This window comes from Lipotes vexillifer, unplaced genomic scaffold (genome assembly GCF_000442215.2).
Source record: "Lipotes vexillifer unplaced genomic scaffold, Lipotes_vexillifer_v1.1 scaffold184, whole genome shotgun sequence".
Lineage (NCBI taxonomy): Eukaryota > Metazoa > Chordata > Mammalia > Artiodactyla > Lipotidae > Lipotes > Lipotes vexillifer.
In genome coordinates this window covers 1,761,713-1,773,677 of record NW_006783561.1, presented here as the reverse complement: position 1 = coordinate 1,773,677, position 11,965 = coordinate 1,761,713, and the positions used below count along the sequence as shown (strand labels likewise).

Sequence of the window (11,965 nt, the reverse complement as noted above, 5' to 3'; positions counted from 1 at the left end):
ACTTACACATGGCTTTGTACCTGCAAGAAAGTCATTTAACATCTGGGGTGCGCTTCATCTGTAAAGTGGAGATAAACAATCCTCACCTTCTGTGACCCTTAAGTTAATACATAGGTCAGGCACATAAGCACTTTAAAGTTTGACTGTCATCATCATTATTATTTCCCCAAGGTGCTCTGGGAAATTAGAGTGATTTTAAGCCAAGACTTCCTCTACTTCGGCTCCTAGAGAATAGAAACACCAGAAGCCCTTGCGTTAGTCAGGACCCCAGGGCTTGGGAAGGGCCCGCTGAGCTGCTGACGTCCCTCCCTTTTCCTTCCTCGGCACCCAGGATGGGTACCCCCGCCTCTGTGGTGAGCGAGCCGCCCCCTGGGCAGGCCCCGACGGAAGCCCGGGGCCGCAAGCAGGCCTCGGCCAACATCTTCCAGGACGCTGAGCTGCTGCAGATCCAGGGCCTGTTTCACCGCAGCGGGGACCAGCTGGCCGAGGAACGAGCGCAGGTCGTCTGGGAGTGTGCAGGGGACCACCGTGTGGCGGAGGCCTTGAAGAGGCTGCGCAGGAAGAGGCCCCCTCGGCAGAAGCCCCTGGGCCCCCCGCTACACCACTGCAGCCGGATCAGGTAGGCCCCTGGGCCTGGACTAACACGCCCACTGTACCCTTGCCTGGCTCTGGGGCCTGGAGCTGCTCACCTGGCCTCACCTCTAAGTACCTACCACTGGGGTTGTTGTGAGGTCTACATAGCGCTTACTTACCACGTGGTTGACACTTAGAGGTTGCTCTTACTACTGGAATCATCTATGACCCTAACCCTACTCCCATGGGAACGGGTGCCTGGGTCCTCTCAGTGCCACCTCATTTCGCAGTGATTCTCCACCAGGTGCGAGGGACTATGGTCTGGAAGAAAAAACAATCCTGTTTACCTATTGCTGAACAGGTAACATTCAAAAGTAAGCCTGGTGAAAACCTTGGCTGTGGGATTACTAAGAAAATAGCATAAGAGAGTACTGTAGAGATATCAAGGGTTAGAAACGGTTGAGAAACTTTACCTTAAACTTTCCCTAGTCCTCCACCTCTTTGCTTATTAGGTCACTGCCAGCTCAGGAACAGCAAGCCCCAAGAGATCGAGTTGAACCACGTGGCCTAACCAATCACTATGGGTTAAACGCTGGGCCCACAGTCAGAATATCAGATCCGAGCAGGCCTTCTGAGATCATCAGGTCCAGGGGCAGCAAATCAGCTTCATTGCTCATATTACTTCCAATTGATTAGTAATCCCTACTGAAATCATCTTGAGATGGATACTTGCCCTCTGGTCTTGTATCAGGACAGATTAATGATGTCTGCCATAAGTACAGGATGAGGAAGACGGAGAAATGCTGAGTGTCACACCCCCTGATCTAGCCCCACTCTCTTTACAGAAGAGCAGTCTGAAAGCTTTGCCTTGTCATGCAGCTCTTTGGGCAGAGATGAGACCAGAGCCCTGGTCTCATTTGGCCCCGAACAATGTTTGTTTTGTTTTTTAATATTTATTTATTTGGCTGCATCAGGTCTTAGTTGCAGCATGTGGGATCTTTTAGTTGCGGCATGCGGCACCTTTAGTTGCGGCATGTGGGATCTAGTTCCCTGACCAGGGATCGAACCCAGACCCCCTGCATTGCGAGTGTGGAGTCTTAGCCACTGGACCACCAGGGAAGTCCCCCTGAACAATGTGTTTTAATAGTTCACCATGACCAAAATCTCTTCAGTCCCTGTACTGTCCTTCCTATTGATGGTGGCTTAAAACATACTTGTTCCCTGCAGAATCACAGAGCCCTGCGCTCCACCGGCCAACCCACAGAGCAGTGCCACGGAGATGGCTTCCAGCAGGCAGTATCTGAACTCCAGGAGGACCAGTGCCAGGATCCGCCGGAAATGGAGGAAGCCAGGTCCCCCAAGCTACCTTCATCAGATCAGACACTGATCCGGGGAAGGGGCTGGGAACAGCTCTATCTTCCCCAGGATTCATAGGGACTTTTGCCAAAGGGTCTGGGGAAGCGAAGAAGGAAGAGAGCTGAGGCCGACAGCCCCACTGCTGCCACTGGCCTGCTCGAGTCAGAACAGGCCCGGAGGCTTCCACTGAGCTGTTATATGGGATCCATTCCTCACCAGATTGAGGAGAAACAGTGACCGTTCCTGCCTCAGCCCTTCTCACTTTTAACACTATACCTGGGCTGCATGATATTCCCCTGGGAGTCAAGGACAGGCACTCAGACTCAGCATCTCACCACTCCTGCTTCCGACCCTCCTACTACTACCGTAACCCGTGGTCCAGCAGCTTGTCCCACACCCCTCCCCTTGTGCTTCCTCAGGCCAGCACAAGGAAACCATAATTTAAGTGGCAAAATAAAACCATTCGCATCAAGAGCTTTGTGAGTCTGTCACAGAAGGGGAAGATCCAGAATGGACACTCCGGAGCTGGGGGTGAGGCACTGGGCTCGCTGCAGGGAGGGAAGGAAGGAGAAAATAGGGCTGGCCTCCTTTACCAGAGGCTGTCAGACTGGGAGGTGAGATGGAAGCCTCTCCATAGGCAGTCCTGGAGAGAGGGTTCTTGGCCCCTAGCCAGCTCTAGAAGGGGAGACTATTACAGTCAGCCCTGCATAGCGGGCCGTGACCCTAGGCCGGATGAGTCTGCCGTCAGTGTAGTGGGCACCAGCTCCTCAGCTGGCTTCTGCATCCCTGTGGAGCCACCATCCTGAGGCAGCTCGACAGCTGCACCAATCATGCCTTTTGCATTACTGAGGTTTCCTGTAGCCTGAAAACCCTTGAGGTGAGGATTTTTGACTACTATTCTAACTTTGGCTCAAAAGAAGCCTACTATATGTTCATTAGCATTCAGCTCCCCTCACACCCATCCTATCTGCTTGATTATCTGTCACTTAAAGGAGCCAGGGTTCAAATTGCTCCAAGTGGGCAGTGATGCACACACAGAGCAGAGCTGCCCTCTTATGGCCAAAAAGAGAAGCCAGTCCACATTCCTTACCCCAAACCTTTGGGAGAGATGATTTTGTGATTTAGAATTTTTTTGGCTTTTAGAAAGGAGTTATTGCAAAAACTGTATAATCCCTATTGGGGGAGCATCTCATAACAGAACACTAATATTTCTGCAACAAATATTCACAGTAAAAGGGATACATGATGATTACAAATAGCTTTGCATCTGTGTAGGTGCAGGTCAGGTGTTGGTGTCAAATGAGTTATGAAAATATTTTGGGAAATGAGGACCTGTACCTTCCTCTGCTAGAGGAAAAGAGACTCAGGAGCCATATCTCAGTAACTCCATGGCAACACAGGGTTCTTTGTCCTTAAAATTGCATCCTACCTTGTCTTCCTTCCACCAAAGAAAACTAGACAAAAAAGGTCAGAATTGGACTTGTTATTCATACATCTGCATTGATTTAAATACATTACATACAATTTCTACAGTGCATTAGAAGAACAGTACAGAGGCAGCAGCACTCTACAGCCCAGCCTCTACTCCCTGACACTGGGAGACAGGGCCTGCGGCTGGCAGAGGGCCGGGCGTTTCCTCGAGTGCCGCCCAGAAGCCTGCCCTGGCACTCTGGGCCCTAGCTCTCCCAAAGTCCACATTCAAGGCAACCTGAGTACAGGCTTCAAGGAGAACGGATGTGGGCCAGGAAAGGATGCCCCATACTCTTTGGCCTGCCAGGACTGGGACCAGCTCCCTCTTACGTTGGACCCAATTTCCTTCTCATCCCAGAGCTGGTCTGCCTGAGGACAATGTGCAGATCTGCTCAGTGAGGGAAGCACCGGGCTCTTTAGACTGCTCAGGCTCTCTCAACACCCAGGTGGGGGCTTCACAAACACGTCTGCACACAGGTGTCTGGAGAGTTAAACACACCTGGGTCCCCTCCGGCCTCTGGGAGCCCTGCTGCTCCCATGTTCTCGCAAAAATGATCCCCAAGGCCAGAGTCGGGGTCGGCTCTATGGGATTGTCAGGGCTGGGGCCGGTGGGGAGCTGTGCCTTGTCCACAGGGCATGTGTACCCAGCTCCAGAGACTTCCTGTCAGCGGGGTGGAAGCCCAGGATAAGCTGGCTCCTGGGGGCTGGACTGGAAGGGGCCCAGCCTGGCGCAGCTGACGAAAGAACTGCACACCTGCATGGCGGGAGCTAGGCAAGCAGAGGGAACACAGCCATAGTCCTTGCTCCCTTTCTTTGGTTGTTCTTCAAACCTTCGAGATAGTTTCTTTCCAAGGCTGATTGACCAATCGCAGGATGCCGGAAACTTGAAACGTCCAGTAGCACAGGGCTGCCCCACAGCCACGGGTGGCACCCTCTTTACTCCCACCTGAGGCCATTCTTTGCTTTGGTGTAGAAAGGGCTCGGACAGCTGGTAAGGGGGACAGCTGAGGGAAGAGAGACGTGGAAGCAAGAAGATGCACAGTGGGTTGGGCAGCCACCGGGGGGCAGTGTGAAGGCCTCTCTCCTTAGGGCTCTGCCTTTCTCAAGAAGCCGTGGAAAAACTGGCCTGGAACAAGAAGTCGGGGAGCAAAGGGAAGCTGCCAACCAGGAGGCGGAACACAAGTCCTGTTACCTCCAGCAAGCAACAGTGGTAGCGGAAAAAGAAGTCCAAGGACCTAATATCCTGTCCTCTTATGTGCTGAGACCCACCCCAGAACCCTCATCGAGAGCCACTCCAGAACCCAGAACTGAAGCACTAACTCAAGAGTTGAGAACGAAACATCTAAAACAACAGGAACAAATTAGCAGACTGGGAGAGTTTGTTACCTTTGGCTACAGCCAAGGACTAAGGAAGCAAGGCTCGGATAAGTTCACCCATAGACCATTACAGTTCCCAGCATATACCCAGGTGGTATGGATCACATTTGCATGCTGGGGAGTCAACTTCCTCCCTCCTGCCTTTGCCTGAGTGACAAGCAACCTACAGGCCTAGACTAGAGGGGTTGGGTCCCCATTAGGGAAGGGAGCAGAGGTGATCTATACCATCACTGCAAAACTGCTGGGAGTTCTAGAGCAAAAGTCTCCCCACTGTGAGAATCGTGTCTGGAGTCAGCCTGTTGCACCAGTGGGAGGAGAAGGGGAAGAAGACTTGGCAGAAAACCAAAAGGAAGTGTGGCTTCTGTCTGTCCCAGCACTGCGAGTCACCTAGCTGCCTTGGTCCGTGGGGGTAAGGAACTGTGAGACACCTGGATGTCTGGGCCCATGCAAATTTAGGTCTGGATCAGAGGTTTTCTGCTATAAGAGGTTCTGGGATTCTGCCTGGGTTTTATATTTAAATTTGTATTTGTTTTTTTCTGATGCAGAATATAATGAGGAATAGCTACAGAGCAGGGTGTCAGGAAGGGAAGGGAGTTTCCCAGCATTCCCCCAGGAGATGCTGGAAGGGAGATGCTCCTTCCCGGGCATCTGGACTACTTGCACGGAGCGCCAGCCCCCCGAGGCCAGCTCTCAGAAGGGCCCAACAGCACACACTGTCCTTCTGATTGTGCTTCTCCCTGTGCTTGGGAAAGCTCTGAGGGGGTGGTGAGCAGACAGGGAGGGCTCTTAAGGGCACTGATCTCCGCCGGCTTCTCTGGCTCTTCCTGCAACCTGCTCCCCAGGCTTTCTCCCAGGCCAAGTCTCAGACAATGTGCCTTTGTCTGCCTCTGGGGCTACCACCATGAAAAGAAGGGCTTCCGACTCTGAAAGCTCTGTGTGTAGGACTCGCTAGCAGATCGCTGGTGGGAACGGGCCGTCTCGACAATCACGGGTGGCATCTGGACAAGGTGCAGGGGACTCTTGTTGTCTTTCAGGGCCTGGGTCAGATTTAGGATCTGCAGTGGGAAAAATGAGATCAGTGAGGGCAAAGCCTATGCATTCTGGTCTGCCTCTGAAGGGAGACCTGCAGATAGAGTGCTCCTATGAATCAAAACAAAAATAAACAATCCACTAATGGAAAATTGTACCAACAGGCTATTTACTAAAGTAAGAATATAAGTGGGCAATATACAGAAAATGGAAACCTCTCTACTCGTTGAAAAAATACAAATGAAAACAAATACCTCCTATTTTTTTGCCCTTCTAGTTAGTAAAGACACAGAAGACGACGATGACGACTCAGCCGGGGAGAGTTCAGAGACGTGGCTGTGGGACTGGATCGTGGGACAGTTTTTCAGAAAGGCAAGTGGAACATAAAGGCTTAAAAGTGAACAGGCCCTCTGACTCAGCAACTCCATTTTTAAGGACTAAGGGAACAATCACTGACATGCACAAAACACTTAGTTTCCATCAATACAGTGCAGTATTGTTTGTAACAGTGAAAATGATATAAATACCTGAGAGTATGGGATCAGCTAATAACTTAAGGGATTAGAAACAAGCAGTTAAAAAATATATTCTCTTGGCATGGAAAACTGATCACAATGTCTTAGATGGAAAAGAAAGGAGATAAGGAACCAGTATTATAGTGTGACTCTACCTTTATTTTCTTATCTACTTATCTACAGAGAAAAAAAGTCTGGAAGTTGGCAGTGATTATCTCTGGGTCAATGAAGGTGACCTAGAGATAGGGTGATTTTTGTTTATCCTTATTTTCTGATTTTCCTACAAAGACCATGTATTAAACAAAAAAAAAGCCATTTCAGTTGAATTGTCCCTTTCATGCTGTCTTTTCATCATCTTTTTTTTAAATAAAATTTTTACTTTGGAATAATTTTATACTTACAGAAAAGTTACAAAGATAGTACAGACAGTTTCTATGTACCATTTACCCAATTTCTCCTAATTTTATCATCTTATATAACAGTGGTACATTTACCAAAACTAGGAAATCAACATTGGAACATTAGTATTAACCACACTCCAGGCTTAATTCGGATTTCATTAGCTTTTCCAGTACTGTTCTTTTTCTGTTCCAAGATGCCACAGTGCATTCAGCTCCTTTCCAGTTTTTGTATTTTACATGTATTTCAGATATGTGTCCAAAGGAACACATTTTCTTCCCTTTGTCAAAATCATAGTCACCACCATTTATCGTCTCTAGTAGGACAGTACAAAAGCTGAAGTTGTCCTATGGCAGCCTCCTTTAAACCACTGGATGTTGAAGATTTTCACAGCCAGGCCAGACACATGGGAGGGGAAGCTAGGCGGCACCCCCAAATCACACAGGCCTCAAGCCATAAATATCCTTGGCCTACAAGTGCTGCCCCAAAAGAGGCAGAGATTCACCTGGAACAGAGGTCAGAAGTGAGAAGTTGATCCTACCAGTAATTAATTTCTTTTTTACTTCATTGTTTAGGTATTGCCAGCACCCTACACTGCTTCGAAGAGCCTTGAGTACAAGATCAGGCCAGAGAACTAAAAGGAGCTTCAAATGGAATTAGAGTGAATTGTGCAGGAGACCCGCCCAACTTAAGAGACAGGAGACCACACCTGCCCTGGCTGGGTCTCCCTGTGCTTTCTTTGGTTCTTTGGGTTAGAAGCCACCTTTCCAGCATGTTTTAAATGGGGTAAAATGTCAAACTGTCTACAACTTACTTTCAAAAGATTTGGCCAAAAACAAACAAAACCTATCTATCTAGGGAGAGAGACAAATTATATAGATATATTAAAGAGAGAAATTATATAGATATACAGAGATAGATATTATTCAGATAGATAATATTTAGAGAAATAAGATAAAGCAAACGTGGCTAACTAAATGTAACAATTGGTGAAGTCTAGAAGACCCCACTCATTCTTTCAATTTTACTGAGGTTTGAAGTGTTTCAAATTAAAAAGTTGAAGAAAAATTTACAGCAGGCACATAATGCCAAAAAAGAAATACTGTCTTTGAAAATGTTATCTAAAGAAGCTTTCCCTCAGACTCTGCATTCTTTATCTAACTCCTTGTTAGAAGCCTTTATGGTGAGGAACAACTTCTATCCCCCAACTCCATCTCTCTAGGGGTTCCTCATTCCTCACCTTTGGCTCTGGGCCATTGTACAGCCCACTCTGTGATTACAGCTCAGGTAGGTAGAAGGTGGTGCCTTCCTTTCACCTGCATGCTACGAGGAGGAGCTGGACGCTCATGGAACCTTATGGTTTCAGAGGGAGGCACTCTAGGTTGTAAGATGCCACAGGCCCTCAAAGGACATTAAGAGCACAAGTTGGAAAGAAAGCTAAGATTGCACTCTCTCAATCCACGCCCCCACCCTGCCTTTTGCTACTCTAGATAATGGTCCTAACTAAATATCATGAGAGGAAGATTGCTATGATGTTGGCAAGAGACTGGGGTTGGGAAGGGATTAGAGAAGAAACTACAATAGGGACAGAGGTACAGCCTACATAAACTTGAGCAGTTTGTTCCTTTATGCTGAGTTCCATAATACCAGACTACATCACGTGGCTTTTAAGGTTTCTAAAAATTCTGCCAGCCTAACTGGGCCCTTACATTATTTGGGAAATGTAGGAAGACCATGTTATGGTATTCAGGCAGCTATAATAACTGCAGCTCTCAAAACCTGTCTGTCCCATATCTAGAGAAGATGGGCTCGGTAAGCTCAAGAGCTGCTCTCACCAGAAGCCTTTTGCTAAATGGAAGAAAGAGGTAAATGTATAATTATGAGCAAGAACACCCTCTTGTCCTTCAAAGATGTGAGAAGCTGTATACAAAGTCATAATCAAAATAACTAACCCATATTGAGTACTTCAGTACACCAGCACTACTCCAACTGTTTTCAATGATTTATCTCATAGTAACCCAACGAGGTAGGTGCTGTTATTAATCCCATGTTACAGATGGAGAAACTAAAAGGAGAGATTAAGTAACTCAACCAAGACCTCATAGCTAGTAAATGGAAGAGCCAGGATTCAAACCAGGCAGTCTGACCAGTTTGTGCCCTAACCACTAAGCCATCCCAGCTATCTTTAAGATTTCAAAGTGATAAGCAGAATGTCAGCATCCTACAGAGTTTTTAGACAATTTTCAAGCTATTCTTTACTATGCTTTGGAAGGTCAACAACACCCTGGGGGTTTCCTTGGTTCTCTTTGAAGGTGAAGTGGAGAAAAAAGAAATAATATGGCTTGTAACTATAACAACAAAAATTATAACCATGACCAGCATCTGAGTGCTTACCATGTGCCAGGCATTGTTTTTACTAAACACTTGATACACATTATCTTATGTAATCCTCTGGCCAACTATGCAAAGTATGATTACTGTCCCATTTTATAAACGAGGAAGCAGAGACTCCTGCCCAAGGCCATAATGCTGGGAATGGTGAAGCCGCAGTCTGACTCCGGAGCCTAGCTCTTAACCACCAAGGCATATGGCTGCCTTGCACAACTTGAGGACACAGACCACCAGGTAAATTTACCAATGAACTATCCAGCAAGTGGCACAGAGCTAAGCACATAGTAAGTGCTTCACCAAGCACCAGATACCATGGAAGAGGTGGGAGATTTGGGATGGCTACCTTTCCCCCTCAGGTGTTAACGGAGAGTTACAAATATGTATGGCATAGACTAAAATGGGTTTAAAATACAAGCTTTACACATTTACTCAACATGAGCATAAAATCCTCTCAGAGAGATCCCAGGGATGACACCAGGAGGATGTCCCAGGCTTACCTGTCCCCGCATGACAGCAATCTGCTTATGGAACTGGCCCCTATCGAAACCAGGATCTTTCTGCAAAAGAAGGGCAGAAGGAGATGGAACCTGCATGAATCCCTCAGAAGAACCCGTTTTCCTCCCCCAGTTAGAAACTTTCTAATAAAGAGAACCTACATGAAGCTTCAGAGACTTAGTGAAATTAACCACCACCCCAAGAACTCCCTGTTTCACAGATGGGGAAATAGAGAACAAGTAACTATTTTGTCCTCAGTCTCATTATTAACTCTAGAGAACTCCAGGTGCTAGTGCTCCTTTGAAAATGAGAGCTCTGCAGATACACTGCAGCCACATGACACAAAGGACACAAACCAGTGTGATTCATCACAGCTGCCAATTTTTTTCAAACCAACTCAAACCAGGTCTTGCTGTCCACAGGGGGGAATCTTGCTCTTCATTGGCTAACACAAGCCAGAAGGGTATTTCCATTCTCTTTTGGCTTGTACCAGGACCAATTAGAAAAACCACTGGAATTCTTTCTTCTATATGGTTATAAGGCTGAGGTTCCCAGGGCTAACCTTGAAGAGTTCATATAGGTCCTCCTCCAAGTCCTTGACGAAGTTAGGGTCTGATATCTTTGGAAGAATCAGATCTTTGATCTCCTGAGAGAATGGGACTTTTGCCTGGGGCAACCAGGCCCAGTAAAAAGGATCTGAAAAGAGGAAAAGTCAAAAGCAAAGCTGGTGTTGAAAAAATCCCTGCCCATCTATGTCCTCCACCTATCAGAGCACTGGCAAAAGTAGGATACCGCTCTTATTTGAAACACAACAGAAAACAGAAGTTATAGGGGGGCTTCCCTGGTGGCGCAGTGGTTGAGAGTCCGCCTGCCGATGCAGGGGACACGAGTTCGTGCCCCAGTCCGGGAAGATCCCACATGCCGCAGAGTGGCTAGGCCCTGAGCCTGCGCGTCCGGGAGAGGCCACAACAGTGAGAGGCCCGCGTACCGCAAAAAACAAACAAAAAAAAGTTATGGGGGCTTCCCTGGTGGCGCAGTGGTTGAGAGTCCGCCTGCCGATGCAGGGGACGCGGGTTCGTGCCCCGGTCCGGGAGGATCCCACATGCCGCGGAGCGGCTGGGCCGGTGAGCCATGGCCGCTGAGCCTGCGCGCCGGAGCCTGTGCTCCACAATGGGAGAGGCCACAACAGTGAGAGGCCCGCGTACCAAAAAAAAAACAAACAAAAAAAAGTTATGGGGCTGTTAACCCTAAAGGTTACACAGTAAGTGGAGAAACTGGGCTTCAAACCCAGGTCTGCCTAATCCCTGAGCCTGTGCTCTTTCCCAGACATTATATGACTTTCCAAGATGTAAGCCTATCTAGAAGCAATTACTTGCCACCGAAACATTGAGATGCTCCTTCTGAAAAGACAGACAAGTACTGCAAAGGGACTAGTGACCCTCTACTTGTATCTTTCCCTTTCTAAAGGTTTCTCAGTTATAATGGGGCAGGGACTGGCTTCTAGAATGTCAACATGGAAGACAGAACACTGACAGCAGCTTGTATTTAGAAACACAAATAGAATAAATTATAAGACAGTCCTCAGAAAGAATAAGAAAAATGCAAAGCAGAGATGCGAAAACTCAACTCTGTGCTTCAAATGGGAATAATGTAAGGTAAAACTTATAATAATAGCTTACATTATGGAGTAGTTGCCATGTGCCAGCCATTGTGCTCAAGTGCATGAGCTGCATTATTTCATTAATTCTTAGAACAATCCTGTGATAGAGGAATTATTATCTTCATTGCACACATGAGAAAACTGAGACTGAGCAAGAAAAGAGCCAGACCATAGCGGTCTTGAGACTTACATGCCCTCCAGGAGTCAGGATGTTTCAGGGGGAAAGCCAGCCCATTGTCTATGGCAGCCACCTTGATAACAGGCTCCTTCACCACCACCCAGTCTGTGTCCTGAAGAGCAAGGGAAGACTAAATATTTCGAGTCCCACCTGCCCCAGGCCCTTTAAAGTAGTAGCAAAGCATCCCATCTCAACCTCCTCAGGCATCAGTCCTTACTCAACCTCTGAACTGGTTTCCATATTGTTACCTGACTTAATACATTCATGGCACTTTGATTTGGCTAATTCAAGCTTCCCGGAGTCCCTTTCTTATCTTAGAAAAGGTGCCCTTCCCCAAGAGTTGCCACAGTCCTTGGTAACATGGGAAATGACAATAACAAAAGATAACTATAAGCCATTCCTCCTAGGGAAAGGCAGTGAGAATCCTGCGAGTATAAAAAAAAGAGGGGTTGGGCTTCCCTGGAGGCGCAGTGGTTGAGAGTCCGCCTGCCGATGCAGGGGACACGGGTTCGTGCCCCGGTT

The 11,965-nt window shown here is 47.6% G+C and overlaps 2 protein-coding genes across 2 annotated transcripts in view; one reads left to right on the top strand and one right to left on the bottom strand.

The window, feature by feature from the left end:
- The first annotated feature begins 332 nt into the window (after positions 1 to 332).
- Positions 333 to 1,960, top strand: AVPI1 (arginine vasopressin induced 1). Its single transcript, XM_007456222.1, has 2 exons — positions 333 to 619; positions 1,801 to 1,960. Exons 1-2 carry the CDS (start codon positions 333 to 335, stop codon positions 1,958 to 1,960), a joined length of 447 nt encoding a protein of 148 aa, XP_007456284.1.
- A 3,709-nt stretch (positions 1,961 to 5,669) lies between these two features.
- PI4K2A (phosphatidylinositol 4-kinase type 2 alpha) overlaps positions 5,670 to 11,965 on the bottom strand; it is a 26,145-nt gene continuing 19,849 nt past the window's right edge. Inside the window, exons 6-9 of the mRNA XM_007456218.1 lie at positions 11,456 to 11,555; positions 10,168 to 10,301; positions 9,608 to 9,667; positions 5,670 to 5,831 (exon numbers count right to left, since the gene is read on the bottom strand). Coding sequence (XP_007456280.1) covers positions 5,670 to 5,831; positions 9,608 to 9,667; positions 10,168 to 10,301; positions 11,456 to 11,555 — 456 coding nt within the window. The remainder of the gene's footprint in view (positions 5,832 to 9,607; positions 9,668 to 10,167; positions 10,302 to 11,455; positions 11,556 to 11,965) is intronic.

Bases quoted from the DNA above. Each gene is read 5' to 3' on its own strand.
- AVPI1 (XM_007456222.1), top strand. From the start codon at position 333: ATGGGTACCCCCGCCTCTGTGGTGAGCGAGCCGCCCCCTGGGCAGGCC. The intron at 620-1,800 runs GTAGGCCCCTGG...TGTTCCCTGCAG, and splicing joins CACCACTGCAGCCGGATCAG to AATCACAGAGCCCTGCGCTC.